Raw genomic sequence first — 17,749 nt, forward strand, 5'->3', positions numbered from 1 at the left:
TCCTCTTCCCAGCAACTTCTAGGAAAATCTGAGTGATAACATGTAGTACAGACATCTTCCAAGTGAATATCTGTTTTCTTACACAGTACTTCATTTTCTATGATCAGAAATTTAACCCAACAACTTCAGAAATCAGTTTACAGTGGCAGAATATGTCAGAGACACCTTGATTCAGAGTTCAAACAACTTCAGAAAACTTTGGATGATGGAAACTGAATTCAAACCCCTGGAATCTCCCTTTAGGTTAGCATGGGAGCATCTTTAGCTTAAAGGACACTACCTAGGCCTTAGCATGTGTGCGTCCAAGGATGAAATCTCCCTGTTTTGTGCCTACATCTGGAACAAAAACCCTAATTTCTATACAAGCTTCAGATCTGAGACTTTGTTGTAGTTCAATAATGTCAGATGCACATAAATCATCCTTCAATAGTACAAAATGAAAATAGTTATGTGAGTAAGAATCTTGAGAAGAGATTTTCCGTTTGACTGGGAATCTACTTCATTCATCTTCATTCATGTCATCAACCTATCTCTACTAGAGTCATGTAACAACAAATCTATTAGATCATGGTCATCAACATCATGTCATCAATATTTTGTCAAGAGTTATATTTGAAAGATTAGGGAAACAAACAAATGTGACATCATATCATGAAGATAAAAACACTTTTCTATCAAGTCACTCCATCAAATTAGGGCATTTAGTTTAACCATATGCCATCAAGACATGACCATAGATAATAAGAGATCTAGAATATCAATCTCATAGTTATACCTCTAACATCAAGGTTACCATGCTTGTCAAGATCAATAGGATCAAGTTAGGTAATTCAATAAAAATTTACTAAAACAAAAAGAGTGACAATCTCTCTTTCCATTAGCTTTCAACATGCTTATCACAAGCATCATCAATTGTATCATGTATAAGAATTAATGAGCTAACCTTCTATGTGAAATCCATCATGTCTTATGCACAACAAGTATCAAGAGTATCATCTACTAGAGTCATGGTGCTAGCCTTCTTTATAGGATTAAGATATCCCACAGATAGATGTTATCCAAACATCAAGTATATCAATGTATCAACATTAGATAGCCTCATAGACTTCAAGAAGATCAAAATGTTTAACATCGGGTGCATTATTTCATCATAGGAGACATAGGTCCAAGTCTCTTTCATATGCATGTATGGACCATTAAAGATACGTTCTCATCATACCCTAAGGCTTACCTAGCCATCAATGTTATTGCTAAAATACAACATACCATGAATATCTTGTGGTATTCAAATACATGTGCACCTTTTCATTAGACATAGGCAGCTTGAAGTGATTTGTCATCTTTTCATATAGTGCCTCTTTACCTTTTCCAACTCTAGCCATCCTTCCTGCATTTCAAATGATCCTCAAGAAGGATTCATCCATAACATCTTATCAAGGAGGTTAGAAGCATCCATATACTCAAATACATATGCGGGAAGTACAAACAATAAACATAATAATCATTTCCATAAGTCTAAACAAAAGTAAGAGGCATCATAAGTCAATAACTACTTATCTTCAATGAGAAGTGATCCTCTCCCTCTCGAACCAACCATCACCATCCATTGTCCACATAACATTGTTACCTTTAATCAACCAACCATGCCTACTAGGTATTATCCCATCTAGGGCTTCATAAAATCTCTCTCAAGTTCTTGAGCCTCCTTTGACCATGCTATATCTCATGTATTTTCCATAAACCAAGGTTTCCCTCAAACCCTAATCCTAATAATCAAGTTGCCTAGGATTTTCTTCAAACCATATAATTCTTTTAGGTCTCCACCATCCTCTTCTTGCTTCCATCAATGGTGTCATCATCGGGGTGATCTCCATGGATTTTCTTTAGCCTAACTATGATACCATGTTATTTTTGCATAGGGATACATTGTTCTTTGCTTAGATAATTGCATTTCTTCATTAACATATTAAGTTCACCCCATAACGTTATAACATTATTCATATCTACACCATTATTATTCAGCATATACAACTATGAAGAAAGAACAACATCATCATCATCAATGCATCGGAACATAAACGAACAATAGAAGAAAAGCATGCACACATAGAGACACCAAGATTGGTTGGAGACCAGGGAAAAACCCACTCTAGGGAAAACCCTTTTAAATTCTTCTTCTTCTTCTTAGGTCATCATCAAATGATTAAAAAAAAGAGAGTACGATGATCCATATCTTCATCAAAGTAACAAAAACAACTAGAACATCCCTAACATGAACTTAAACACACTTATATTGAAAGATCCTGATTTTGAGGACTATAATGCACTGTCACTGACTATAGTTAACCACTGGAGGCTGTTGTCATTGTGTTGAACACTGCTGCATAATGATAACTCATCTTTAGGTCCTAGACACATGCACAGATACTATGTGTGAGATTCTAAGATAGATTTGAACTCTCTCTGTAGAACTGGATGAGTGCGTCTAAGACAGATATGGACGCTCTCTAGAGAACTAGATGAGGGCGTCTGGGGTCCAAACATACTCAAATCTTCCTCAAACCTTGGACACTCCCATTAGGCTTATGTGCGAGCATCTATGGTATCCCAAACGTTCCCTAGACCATTCTGTGCATGCGTCTGGGGAGCAAATTGGACCGCGAAAACCCTAGCCTCCTGAACGCTCCCATAAACACTTTGTGCGTGTGTTTGAGAATTCTTGGACGCTCCCATGACCATATTGTGCTAGTGTCTAGGGACAAAAAAACCTTAGTTATGTTCAAGTGTCTGAGACTCAGAAACTTTGGACACGTGCGAGCTTTGACCCTGTAGTTTTAGACCCTTTGTGCAAGATTTCCTCCATCAGACCTGTGCAAACCAAACAATAGAAGAGAGAAGAGAGTACTTGATGATTGTATCCAAATGAGCTTGAGGTATCTTCTATTTATAGTATTTCATGAGGGTCCACTTGATGTTGAGGCCGACCTGCCAATTGTACATGTGCTTAGGGTCGACCTAATTCAATATACATGAGCAAATAAATCAATTCAAAAACCAACTTCTGCTTGTCCAAATAAGGTGATATTTAGGTCGATTTCGGTCCTCTCGAAAAGAGGAATCTATTGCAATCATTATCTTCATCATATGAGATGTCCAAAGTGGAATTTGACTGCAATTGCATAATTTTAACACCACATGTACTGATTGGTGGGGTCAATCTTATGAAGTCAAATGTGAGAAGAATTATTATCTTCTATATAACATGATATACCACCAAAACCTCTACGAGAGGATTTATTGTTTTAAAGTTGACTAGAGAATGAATCCATCCATGTGGGGAACCCTAGATTCATCATGCTCCCATGTTTCAACTAAGAAAATAAGATCAATATCACTCGGGATCCAACTTAACATAGGTCCTTTAAGCCATGGAAAACCACGATAGTTCCAAAAGAGGATCGAGAGTGTTCCTAATTCCTATTTATCGCTTTTATTTTGGACTTTCTCTCTAATAATAACTTTTATATTTCCCATTTCCCTTCCTTTCTTTCCTTCTTTACCTTTTGTACCTCTTTTCTTACTTCAACTTGGTCTTCTGGAATGAGATCTTCACTTAGAAAGCTTCCTGATCCTTTTAGGATTAGAGATTTACTAAGTATATATAATTTATGGTCATTACAATTTACCTTAACATGAATCAATATATGTTTATGCTCAAGTATTTTCCCACCCTTTTTGCTTCTATTAGATAAGTTGTTTGAATTTGTGACTTAGTTTTCAGTTGTTCTTTTACTATTTCTAATGTGTCGTCATCGTTTTTCTCTTCTATGCTAACAATTATAAGGTTCATGACTCCCTTGTGGCACTCTTGATCTAGTTCAATTAGTTTATTTGTTCCTCTTTTATGGGTTTGATATCGAATTTATTCTCTATGCTACTTAGGGTTGAATTATTATTTAGTTTGTCTTTTAATTCTTTAATCTCTTCTCTCATGGTGCAATTTTCTTCCACCATTGGATTTTTTTGTGTATTCAATTTCTTGCATCATATTTTTCATTCCTTGGAGTTCAGTCTCGAGTGCTATTGTTTTATTTATTAAAGATTTGTAGCTATTGTCAAACATTGTAGACAATTCGAGCTTATGCTTTATAAGCATTGTGGACAATTATTGTTTAAGTTGCCCTTCTCTCTCTTCTCTTCACTTTTCTACAGATTCAATGTAGTCATACAAATTCTCTAGGGTAATTTTACTTGGCCTCCCTTTGCTAGGGGGAGGTTTATAAATATGAGGAGAAGTATTCATAGTTTTAACAGATAGAACTTAATAAGAAAAAGAGAAAGTAGGTGAAAGAGAATGTATGCACCTGAGATATTTGAACCACATAGGTATATTCCACTGTGATATTCGTCGAAGACCGCAAACCAAATATATATTATACGTGTCACAGAGTATGTACAAGTACCAAATATATATTATAGGTGTTATAGTGTATGTACAAGTATCGAATATGTAAGTGTCGTAGAGTATATATATGGCTGCATATTATATATATTATAGGTGCCACAAATTATATATACGTGCAACGGATCATATATATAAGTGCCACCGAGTATATTATGATATGGCCGCAAGATTTTATATGCCAAATATGTAAGTACTGAAGACTCCAATAATACCAAGCCACAAAGTATGTATAAGTGTCGAATAAAAAAAAAAACAAATACTGCAGAATGTAAAACTAATTTGAAAACAACAAATATATTAGGATATGACCATGAAAATTTATATTTAACATAATCCTCTTTATTTATATTTCAATACTTAAAACCAATTCATAAAATCTCTAGCTCACTCTATTTTGACCCCACTATTGTGGTTCATGTAGTTGTTGTTAGAAGTATTGATTTTGAAGCTATAATTTTACTTTTAATATAAATTTCATTTATTTTATTTTTATTTTCCATCCTCTCATTTATTTATTTTTCTATTTTTTAATGTTTATTTTGTACAATTTCATTTTATTACTGTATTTTTTATAACTTAAATATTTTATTTTTTTAATTAATTTTAATGTTTTGTTGCTTTATAGTTTAGTAGTTGAGATGATGTGATGATAGTCCAACCACAAATCTAGATAAAAGTAGATTTCATATAAATGTGTAAAAAAGTTGTTTAACTCCGAAAATTGATTTTCCTGCATCACTGAAAAAATTGAATAAATTAAATAAATTTTAATAAAATATAATTATCTTTATTTTATAATATATATTTCTCTTCACTTAAATTTTATTAATTAAATTTAATCAATTATAACATTAATATTAAATTAATCTATATTACAATTAACACTATTTATTTTATCCTCTTTACAACGCGAAAGATACAGTTAACGATCGTGTTGTCATTTCAACACTAACTTCTCTCCCAATATTATAGTGATGTAGACCGACGAGTATCTGAAGACTTTACGATATAAACAATGATTTTTATGTTCCCGAGGATAAGGATCACTTTGTATTATTAAGTATTTACACATAATTGTCTCTCTATATGTAGAGAGAATAAAACTATAACATAATGGCTAGGGAAACTTTGGGGGAGGACTTTCACCAAATTTAGGGATAATTAAAGGCTCCACCATTAGCACATATATGAGGGAAACTTTAGGGAGAGCCTTCACCAACTTTAGGGATAATTGAAGGCTCCACCATTAACACAGGGAAACTTTAGGGAGAACTCTCACCAAATTTAGGGATAAATAAATGCCCCACCATTACCATATATATATGAGGGAAAACTTTAGGGAGAACCTTCACCAAATTAAGGGATAATTAAAGACTCCTCCATTAATAATGAGGTCGACATTGCTATAACTATTAACCTTACACTTTAATATTGAAATGTGACTTCTGTGGGGTCTCTTTCCTTGAAATAATCGAGAGTTAGAATTCAGTTCGAATTCTTTCAAAAATCTTATTGTGAAGACTTTAATTTTATGGTTAGGATATTTTAATTATAAAATCATATTTATAAGATTTTTGGTTAGGATATTTTAATTATAAAAGTATATTTATAAGAATTTTTTAGTTGTATAGTTGAATATTTTAATTATAAAAGTATATGGTTATATGAATTTCATGAATTATGATGGTTCTAAGTTTTGTTTGGTTTGTTTTTTTTTTTAAAGATTATTTTGGTAACCCATGGTGTTGAGGTAATGTTTGAAATACTCTATTGAGATTTAGGCTTTTTGGGGTGGGGCACAAAATTAGCCTATGTATTTCAAGTATTGAGGGGTTTTCGCAGTGCATTATATTAGATATCATTTTTTGGAATTCAACTGCGCTAAGAAAGTCATTTATCTATGACCATTTCCATGAGAGGTAGTAGTAACGAACTACCTCTATGTATATGAAAGTTTGGACTCAAAAAAACAAAAAAACTCACCAATGTGTCTATGTATATGAGAATTTGGACTCAGGGAAACAAAAAACCTCACCAATGTTAACATGAAGAGCTCACCAATGTTAACATGAAGAGAATTGACAGGGTTTTTGTTGAACCAAATGTGGAAAGACCACAAAAAGTGCTAAAAAAAGAAAAGCAAAAAAAAAGTCAAATGAGTATTTTCACACTTAACTTCCATTGAGGTATTCTCCACAAGTATTGGAAGAGTAATCAATCATAGGAGTAAGTATCTTATTTTATTGTTTTTCTCAATAAGTCAATGCCATGAGACATATTTCCCAAATGCATTCAACATATAGAAAATGTAATTTTGTTATTTCTTTACCATAAATAAAATTAAAGGTAATTGTTTTCTAGGAAAAAAATAATAATAATAATTAAAATTATTTTCCTATAATATGATGAAATGAGTTAAGAATACACATTGAAAAACATCTCATACAAATAATAACTTATATTCATTCAAATAACATCCATTAATCATTATTTTTAATATTAAATAATAACTTACATTCATTCAAATAACATCCATTAATCATTATTTTTAATATTAATTTTCAACTAAATTATAATGGTTTTTACCATCTTATTTTTTTTTTTTTTTATATAAATTAAACTATAAATCATGTGATGTAGGTTTATATGTAGGAATACAAAATGAAATACTTTCATTATACCAGTTTTAGAATTAATTCTATTTTTATTAAAAAATAAAAGAGAGATAAACTAATATAAAGATATATTTAACTTTAATTTAAAAAATCAAAAGTATTTTTTAATTTTGATTAGTACCAAGAAGAAAATTAATGTTACATTGGGAAATTGGGTGTTGATAATTTTGTGATATACAAGAAGATTGTCATCTTCTTGATATTGAGAGTGTTAAAGACTATAAACACTTTAAAAAACTACATGAGTATATAATTAAAATATTATAAAGAGATGATCAACTTTAATTTTGAAAATCCAAAAATGTTTTGTTTAATATTAAAAAGAAATGAACATTACTAAAATGAAAATGAATTCTCTTAAGCTTCATGGTGAAATTAGGGGTTGGTCAATTTCAGAAACACCATGGGATGAAAGAGTTTGTCACCTTTAAGATGAAATTCACTTTTTCTTAGAGTTGAAGACGAAATTCACTTTCTCTTAGATTGTCCATCTTGTACTCACATTAGATCTAATTTTCAAAACATTTGTCACATTGCTAACCTTCTTGACCATTTAAGCCAACAAAACTATGGTGATAGCTAAATGCTTTGAATGTTTTTTGAGCATAGAAATAAATTGCTAAAGAATTTTGAGTAATCTCTTTACTTCTTAAAGTTCCATAAACCATATGAGTTTTAGTGGAGGTTAATCATCATCATAATCACAACACTGACCTTCATAACCTCCTAAGCCATCTAAATTATGGTAACGTGAGGAGGCTTCTCTCACTATTTTCTGAGCATAGAAATAATTAAAAAAAAAAAACTAGATAATCATTACCTTTTTAAGGTATATGTTCATATATTAGTTAAGTCAATAGTTAATTATTATCTACAACAAATTTCTTTATATTTATTAATAAATTATTACAGGGAATCAACTAAATTATATATATATATATTCACCCTACTTTATCATGAATATTCTTTATCTTTAAATAGCCTTTATTACAATACCATGGACCAATACCATGGTTTATCAATACCACTTGCCCAAAAAACCATAACTCATTTCATATGACATTGATTCATATAACAGTTTTTTTAAATTAATGAATTTAACTAAAAAGGAAAAATGCATAACTACTATAGAAATAAATGTAGAAACATAACTATCCACAAAATTATTTTAAATTTTAAAAAATTATATCCACCTTTGGCAAGGATGGCAGGAAGATGCAAAATCTTGGGGGATAAATGAGGAGATAATCTCGGAGAATAAGGATAATATTAAAAATACTATCCAAATTTAAGGATAAGTTGTGGGATGATAAGGAACTAGAGAAAATAAGGTATTATAAGGAGGTGATCAATCCACTTTTGCTAACTAGAATTATCTTATTAAAAATACTATCTAAACCTAGTATGATGTGTTCATCATCAAAGTTAAAATTTTGATCATTTCTATCAAAATAAAATAAAAAAATTAAAAATCTAAAAATAGAAAAAAATAAATAACTATATAAAACATTTAAATAATGCGGATTCATAAAAATTATACAAATGAAGAAATTGGATCCCTCTCGCCTCATGTTAGATCCATATTTAAGATGGATCTATGCTGGTAAGGAGGTTATCAACCCCACTCTTGCTAACCAAAATTATCTTTATGTCTTACCAGTGTTAAGAAAAAAATAAACATTACGAAAATAAAAACTAATTCTAAAATATTAAAAAGTTTCAATTAATATCTTACTTTCTTAAAGTCAAATAAACTACATTAAGTCTTAATAATCATTGATAATCATCATATTATATATATAAAATAATTTATTAACATCATTTTTTAAACATATATTTTATCAATTATATAAATATTTATAGTAATATTCTTCATAACAATATTGATATCTTAATCTATATATAATTACCAATTAACACGCACGACCTATTTAACTTGAAGAAATTAAGTCAAGATTACGCAATAAACTTTGATTTGACAATCTCGTTTATTTCCCACCATGAAATCTCGTCCAAGATCACGTAAATAGCTAAACACTAAAACCTGTAATAAAAAATTATGCTATTAATCTCACTCGTTAAGGTGGTTATATATATATATATATATATAAACCAAAATAAAAAAATTGGTAAAATTTAATAACAAATAGATTATTATTGAAAAAATAAATATAATTATTTTAATGTTTAAAAAGTCTAAATATAGTTTATGCGACAGATTAGAATATTTTTTCCATTTAGTTGATATATTTGTCGTTTTTTTTTGTGAAATCTTACAATAAACGCTCATATTTTTTCCATTTAGTTGATATATTTGTCGTTTTCTTTGTGAAATCTTACAATAAACGCTCATAACTTCTCAACAAACTTTCGCTATATAAATTATTCTAAAAACTAGTGACCAGAATATCTAGATAACTATTTGTCATACTAACCAAATTTTAATCAAACAAAAACAATTTTAAAACATAAAAAAAACACACAAATAATGTCATATATCATTTAAATCATTCATTTTCTCTTTTTTTAACCCTGGTAAAATCATCCGTTACTTTTCTAGTTACAGGGTACAGTATTGGCTATCAGTCAAAATCTGTCTGGATTTTTTGTTTGTTACTAACCTTAGTCTGCAACGTTACAGTGCAGCGATTTAGGAAGCCCGGCTTTAAAGGACGAGCGACCAACCGAATCGCTGGTGTAATATTAAGAGGAAGAATTAAATAATGAAATTTGAAGGCCTTGGATTTGCTACTAGTAGTAAGTAGGTTATAATTTATTAGTTGAATAGACCTTGAGTGCCACACAAATGGGAGAAGTGACTTTATTATGTAACTAAAGATGGGGATTTTGTCTTTTTTTTAAAGCCAACTTTGTCCAATGATGCCGACTAAAATTTGATTGGCAACCTGATGTTTTGTCAGAGTATGTGGATCCCATTTTTCATTTTTTCCGAGATAAGCTAAGGATACCCTCTGGAAAATGTTGGGGAAATTAAAAAATATCAGGTGGGGGAGAATGTTGGTATTGGTGGGAGAAAGAGAAGGGGGATTTTGGGTGAAGATGAAGAGGGAGAAAGAGAGGTGAGGTGAGATGAGATGAGGAGAGGAGATCACACTTTTGTTATTGGAAATCCCAGCAATTTTGTCTTTTTCTCCTTCTTATCATTCCTTCCATGGATATCTGGGTCTGCCTCTCACATTGCACATGACAACCTATGTGATGATGTGGACTGGTGTTGATGATGTGGACCCATGCTGACCGGTCTGCATCTCTGCTTAAGCAAATCAACTGGACCCCTGGTTTAGCAATATCTACCCTTTATGGCATAGGCATCAACTTCTCTTGCAACTATTTAGATCACATACCCATTTGTTAATATTATTTTTTAATGTAAAATAATGTATTTTTTAAATATTTGCACCTTCTCCTAAGTCAAAAGTATAAGTAAGATCTCCTTCATCCGCACTGCTTTTGCTGTCCGGAATATCTCCTCCATTTCCCCCTCCGTACTCCCTATTCTTCCATTCATGCTCTTCTCGTTGTTACCCCTCACACGGTAAAATCTCTGCTTTTGACCACTCTGGTTAACGGTAATTTCTCTCTTTTCTTGCATCCCCGCACACTTATATTCTTCCATGGCAGATTATTCACACTTCCATTTCAGTCTCTGAACATTATCTGGTTCTTGTTCTTCTTCGTTTTGATTTTTGGATTTTTTTTTTGCTGTCAAGTGACAGAAGGTGAAGCTCGATGAACAGCGTTGACGCCAATTTTTGGCTTCCCTGGAGCCCAGCGAGACTGAGCAGGTAAGTTGAAAAGCTTAAGCCCTCTTTCACTGTGCTTTTCATGCGTTTTTAGCCCCTCTGGTTTGCTCTGTTAAAGGTCCCATGTGATCTTGACCTAAGGGACCGGAGGGCTTGTGCATTCAATGGTAGAATTTCTGTAATTTTTTGTGGAACTTCTGCAATTCGGTAGGAAAACACAGTTGTACCTGTAGTTCGGGAGATCGTCATATTGTTATTTTTTTTGGTGATATTATTAAAAATACAGAAATGGGTTGGCACTGGACAGTAGATTTTTTTTTATTATGAAGTAAAATTCTGTGAATATGTTGTCTTATGATGTACTGGATTTATGTGTCATGGTTTCTGTGGGTTTGGCTCAGTGGATAGAGAACTGTGGTTGTAAGTTCAACCCCTGCAGACCCTTTTGCCCGCACGTCCATGTTGGATCCCCACAGCCTTGAATCATGAATGTGTTCATAAGTTCAATCCTCTCTTGACTCGGCATTCCTGAACAGTGCAGACCCACAATGCCAAGTGCAAAATCTGTTATCAAGTTTAATCCCTTCCACTCTTGCCGCCTTGCACGGAATAGAAACCCAATGCCAACTGCAGACCTCATCACACTACACATTGTAGAAACCCAGTGCCTTGTTCAGAATCTTTTGTCGAGTTCAAATCCTCCCACCCTGTTGCTGTGTATGTAGCAGAACCTCAATGCCAAGTGCAGAATATGTTGTCAAGTTCAATCCTTCTCACCTTTTCACTGTGTCTGGAGCAGAAACCAATGCGAAGTCTAGAATCTTTTGTCTAGTTCAATCCCTCCAGCTTTGATGCATGGAGTTGAACCCAATTACCAATTGCAGAATCTGTTGTTCGCTTAAGTTCCTCCCACCTTGTTGCAGTTCATGGAATAAAACCCCAATACTAAGTGCAGAATATGTTATCAAATTTTGTGGTGCAGACTCCAGAGTATAACATTAATGCTCAGTGCAGAGTCCATTGTCAAGTTTAATGCTTCCCACCTTGTTGCGGTGCATGAAGTAGAACCCCAATGCCAAGTATAGAATATGATGTCAAGTTCAGTCCTCATGGAATCATTCTGTGTTCTCTCAGACTGACCCTAATCCAAGGCCAGAACTTGATCTTGAGTTCAATATCTATGGAGTTTGTGTCCCCATTCTTAATGCAAACCCCAATGCCAAGTGTGGAATGTTTCACATGTTCAATCCTTAGGTTATGATCACACGTGCACCACCAAATGCATGCAATTAGGCATCAGCAGACTCTGTATTAGAGAATTTATATGGGGCCAGTGCCAACTTCTCAAGCCACGCTTGAGTTCAAAACCAAGACTTCAACGGAAAGAACAAAATGAATGGGGTACAAGGAACTAGGCTTATGCTCCCTCCATATGGTGTTTATTTTTTATGGCTGGAATATGTTTTCCTTTGGCACTGCATGTGTGAGAACCTCACGGTTTAAAAGATGTCTTATACAAGCTTTACATCACCAAGACTAGTTCACTCACAAAGCTACCAAACATCTTTCATATGTTATCGGTGGAATTAATTTTATTAGTTATTCATTTTGCAATTCCTCAATAATGCAGGAGTAATATGTGACTAATCTACTTGTCAATTACTAGTTTATGGCACTCTAAATTCTATCGCTGGAAACTTATTAGTATATTCTTGCGGTGGACAAACCTATTCACCCTGCAGGCTTTCCCTTAATCATAGCTCATCGATGGCCTTCTAAAAATCAGACTAAGTGACGACCGTCGTAGAGGACAAGCCTACAGGGTCGATATTAGACAGGTATGTCTTACTTGGGAGGGTGCCCAATTCTGGTATAACCTTGCAATTGGGACTGTGGCTCAGGGAATATATGGGAGATTGCCAAACATCTGAACCCCTAACCATGTTGCAGCAATGAAACTCATCTATAAACATACTGAAACTGATCTATTTATGTTGCTGGCTCTCAAATTCTCTATCTCAGTTGACATTTAACAAAAGTGATATGTTAACAATGACCATTCAAATTTTGCAGGCATGGGAGCAAATGTACAATTTGAGAATTATTTTTCAGTACTATTCCCGAATGAAAATGGCAAGCCTGATACAAGAATAAACAGTAGTCTTCTAGAGGCTTGGCCACACTGTGCTAGAGAGACAATTTTGAAGGAGAACGGGTTTTATACTAATACTAAACAAGGAACTATGGGACTATGTTCTGAAAAAGATATGGAGATCTTGAGGCTTACAATGCTCAAGCATGAACAGATATTCAAGGAGCAGGTATGCAATTCTAATATCTCAAACTGAGCGGTGGCATATCTTTGAGTTGTAAATTTGACATTGGTCTCTGTAAGTGCATTGTTTTCATTTTTCCGTTAAATTCATATTCTTGTTTTCTGACTTAAGCACGAGTTTGTTACATGACCTTGCTTTATTACCGGGTAAAATAAAAAATTGTAGAGAAAGTGTGATGACTCACGTAGATTCAAAAGGAAGAAGTGAGACTAGATGGAAGTGACTCAATGTGCCAGGAAGACATCTCCATTTAGGAAAGTTCTAACATGTCGTAATTCTTGGTGATACTGCAGGTACGTGAACTGCATCGTTTGTATCGAATGCAAAAACTACTAATGAGTGATATCAGAAGAAAAGATTCCAACACATCAACTTTGACCTCTGGAACAGTCCAAGAAGGCTCATTTCCAAATCACAATGGGTCAGAACTTCTGAAATTGGATGGAAAAGGTAACTTTTGGGCTGCTCTAAATTCTCCTATTACCAACAAAGACAGCAGAGATCAGCAACAGCGGAATTCAGGTGTGGACTACATGCAAAACTACAGATCTGGTTTGTTTGAAAAGAACCAACAAATGAGTTTGAGTCAACAGGAAGTCAAGCAAATTCCGAGGGACTTTTACAACCATCAAACTGGCAGAGCTGCACGACTAATATTTGACCTTGAACAATCTGCTGATGTATATATGGATGCTGAAATAAACGATCGAAATGAGGAAGGGAACTCTAATAGAGGAGAATTTAGAAATGGTGTTGAGCCAGAAAGTGATTTGCAGCTTTCTTTAAAAACTGGGTGCGAAAAGGCCGCAAAAGAAAATGGAAAGCAAACCGGGCCATACATACAATTTAACATGTCACAGCTGAGAAGAGAGGAGGTAGAGGAGGATAAACAATTAAGATGCCACGAGGAACCTATTCTTTTCCCGACAGTCTCTACTAGATCTGTAACTGGTGCTCAAGAAGAATGGCAATCAGATTCTACAGATTCTAGAGCCAAGCAAAGGGAAAGTAGGTATGCTTGGCCAAAAGAAGGAATCCTCTCAGGTGCAGTTCCACAAGAAAGGAACTCTCTATTTGCTTTGGTGTCTTCTAAAGGATTCCTGATTGATCCCTCCTCTACTCCAATGACAGGTACTATTCATGGTGTTTCTCCAGGACTCTGTTTGAACTCTAACAGAGAAATGCATCCATCTGGTTTGTGGAGAAAGACTGAAGAGGGTTTGTGCCAAATTCCTCATGAACTGCACTCTCAGGGGTTCTGTATCCTACCAGCAGAGTCAGAGTTGCAGAAACAGAATTTTCGCCCACAAGATAAATATCGTGCGCAGCCATTTGTTACTTCTGGCAGTAATATGATGAATGTAAAGAGACAAGCTTCTGAGTATGGCATAGGGAGTTGGTATCAAAATGGTAGCCTTGTGCAACGCACACAACAGGATTCTCCATCAATTTACCATGCTGGAAGTCCATTAATTTTTGGGCAAGCATTATGCCAGACAAGTCCTGTTGTTGGATCAATGAGTAAGCAGCAACAAGGTCCGCTCCATACCTTGCCTGCATCTATTCCAAGTTCTTCGGGCTTTCCATCAAGTAACTTGCAGGAGTGTTCAAGATCTCTTTGGTCCACAAGTTCTATTGGATTTTCACCTACACAGGCTTTGGATGATAAAAGTTGTCTCGATAGAAATATAGAAAAAATAGATTTGACACTCGGGCTTTCGAGTGTGGGAATTGAGGAGGCAAGGAAGAATGGATCATGTTATTCCAGTGCCACGGATAGAATGGAAGGTGCACATACTAACAGTTCTGGTCAAGTTGAAGCCACCAACAAGAAACTACGTCAAGAGTCTGTGCATATGCATGGAATAGATAGTCAAAGCAGCGAAAACTTGACTAGAACATTCATAGAGCTTCCATCTACACAAGAGATGGAGAGTGATAGTGTGAAACATAGAGCGCACTTGAATGGTTTGGACTTTTCAGATCTTTTAAAGCCTTTGTCAGAAAGCATGCAGTGCATAAGGGCAGGTGACAGGATTGGTTTAACAAAGCATTTGGTGGATGATCTTGGGGAAAGAGGTGCTCATCAGAGCAAAGAGAATATCGCCTTTGCTTCTAACTTATGGAAGGTTCATCATATTACAAATGAAAAAGACAGTGCAAAGTCTGAGTTACCACAAGCGGAACGGGGGATGCTCAAACCTGAAAATCTGCTTGGTCTTGTTGACAAACCAATGAATAGTTCTACCCCCATCCACGGAACAATTGGGAAGTACCCAGAAATTAAAGCAGATAGAAGTCATATAGACAGAGATATCCATCTACATAGTGTAGGAGATTCTGGGGAACCTGATACGAAAATAGGGGCATTTAAAGAAAACATTAATGCTGCCTGTGGTCCAGTCAAAGAAGAAGGATTTGCTGCCCATGACAAGTTTTTGTCATCTGTTGTTGATCATGTCAATAAAAACATGCATGAGGAAACTACCCTTGTCCTAGGATTTAGAGGCAAAAGAAATGCTAACAAAGTCTCCAGGCAAATGGAGATGGAAGCAAGATACACCCCAAGTGATAAGCAAAACGTTAGAGCAGGGTCAGGTTCTCAAGATTCTTTTGCCATGAGAGACCCAATGCCCACTGAGGGAGTTGTTAACAATGGAGAAATGGTAGAGAACTTTGCTCATCATATTGTTGTTTCAGATATAGACCCTGTGGTTAATGTCACAGGGCAAGGCTCTATCGGAACAGAAAATGCTTTTAATTTTGATCAAGAGAAAAGAAAGGGCTCAGAAGAGGCTGTGTGTCACTCGGGCCTAAAAAGAGTGAAAGTATCAAAAGATGGAGCTGAGAAGGATGCTCATGCTCAGCAAACTGACTCCACTGAGCCTTTATCAGAAACTCCCAAGGACAATGTGCAATTATCCCAGTATGAGGTGGATTTAGAACAGTGCACCCAATATGTTCATATACAAAGAGGAAGCAAATTAAACATGGAGTCAGAAGTGGACACTCTCCGAACAAAGGTTATAGAAGGTCCCTCGTGTAGTTCCCCATTTCTAGAAAGTGTATCGGTAGTAAATAGCACATCAAGGAATTCATCAGTAGATACAGATGATGCAGCAAATGTTCTTCTGAAAATTGCATCAGGGAGAATCTTGGAATGGTCAGATGTAGATTCTGGTGAATTTCTGTTTGCATCGGTATGAAAGCATCATTGGATTGGTTCGCAGATGCTGTTGTCTCAAACTGCGTGGCATCCACTATTTCAGGGCATAAAGTAGACGTGGATCATCCCTTATCATCACCTAGAAGCGGTAGCAATGCAAAAGAACCTGAGGTTTCTGAAGATTCAATCCCTAAAGAAAATGCTTGTAGTCCGAATGCTTCTGGTGGGCTTGATTTTTTTGAGTCGATGACTTTGATGCTTGAGGAAACTGTTGTGGATACAGATTTCAAGCCACTTGCAAAACAGGAACAAGAAGCTGAAAAGATGCCTTCTGCTATAAATCCTATTCTTAGGCCATCCAAAAGAGGAAAGCGCAAAAGAGACAGAGATTTTCAGAAAGAGATCCTTCCAAGCATTTCATCTCTTTCCAGACAGGAGGTTACAGAAGATATGCAAATCATTGGAGGGCTGATGAGATCAGCAGGAGATGCTTGGCATACTGGTTCTACAAGAAGAACCACAGGAAAATTTTCCTTGAGAGATGACTGGTTTCTGCCACTGACAGGCCGCCGCTCCAGACATGTCAGTGGCTTCCGGGCTAATGCTGGAAGTATAACTAGAAACATTGATGTTCAGGCATCTAGGCGTCATGATTTGGAAGTTGAAAGGGTTAATGCACTATCTTGGACCAGTTCATGGGGTGAGACAATAAGGCGGAGGCGAATGCAACGTCATCGTGCACCGATGACTTCTCTTGCTTTGAATCCTGTTTGAGCAAACAGTAATGCATAGTCTCTGTACGTGGATGGAATTCACTGGGATCAGTTTCTATTGGAGAACTTGTATTATGATTGCCATTACATTATGTTGAATTGGATCAGACATCATGGGTTTTTTCATATACTGCAAAAGCATGAGTTGTAAATTTCACTTACCAGACAAGCAAATAATTCACATGATTCTGTGTGAAAGAGGCACCTTCATGTTGTGAGATATTTGTAGAGAAGTAGATTTCCTTGTTCAGTTGATGAATTTCTTGAAGTACCCTTCTTGGGTATCACTACTAATGGTAACCCTTATACTAAGAGTGTAAGTCCCATCATTTAATCTGTGGGCTTACATTGTATTGTCCTTTGTTTGGAAAGTGGGAACGGTTTTGCGATCAAATCAAAACTTATTGTAGAAAAACCCAAAGAACAACATTCTTTTGAATGTTAATCTCTTGCCTGGCTTCATCCAAGTGCTTCTCACGTTTCAACATTCCTCTGATCAGGAAAGCATAGTTGGTGATGTACAAAGCAGGCAAGTATTTTTGAGTAATATATTGCTCAGCATTGAACAAT

At 35.0% G+C, this 17,749-nt stretch overlaps 1 protein-coding gene across 7 annotated transcripts; it reads left to right on the forward strand.

Moving 5' to 3' along the window:
• Nucleotides 1–10,573: 10,573 nt before the first annotated feature.
• Nucleotides 10,574–16,752, forward strand: LOC149173858 (uncharacterized). Of its 7 annotated transcripts, none has more exons than XM_089424759.1 (5): nt 10,574–10,730; nt 10,872–10,946; nt 12,647–12,742; nt 12,978–13,225; nt 13,534–16,752. In XM_089424759.1, the coding sequence occupies exons 4-5, from the start codon at nt 12,980–12,982 to the stop codon at nt 16,444–16,446; spliced, it is 3,159 nt and encodes a 1,052-aa protein (XP_089280885.1). In that variant the 5' UTR covers nt 10,574–10,730; nt 10,872–10,946; nt 12,647–12,742; nt 12,978–12,979; the 3' UTR covers nt 16,447–16,752. The 7 variants fall into 7 exon arrangements, with proteins under 7 accessions (XP_089280885.1, XP_089280884.1, XP_089280890.1 ...); XM_089424758.1 differs by having other exon boundaries at nt 10,878–10,946; XM_089424761.1 differs by having other exon boundaries at nt 10,605–10,696; nt 10,878–10,946.
• Nucleotides 16,753–17,749: the final 997 nt, after the last annotated feature.

This window comes from Pinus tabuliformis, chromosome 4_2 (assembly GCF_031772625.1).
Source record: "Pinus tabuliformis cultivar Carrire ecotype Pingquan chromosome 4_2, CPIR1, whole genome shotgun sequence".
NCBI lineage: Eukaryota > Viridiplantae > Streptophyta > Pinopsida > Pinales > Pinaceae > Pinus > Pinus tabuliformis.

Excerpts from the sequence above, each read along its gene's own strand:
- LOC149173858 (XM_089424759.1), top strand. The coding sequence starts at position 12,980 with ATGGGAGCAAATGTACAATTTGAGAATTATTTTTCAGTACTATTCCCG. Across the intron at positions 13,226-13,533 it reads AACAGATATTCAAGGAGCAG|GTACGTGAACTGCATCGTTT; the intron begins GTATGCAATTCT and ends GTGATACTGCAG.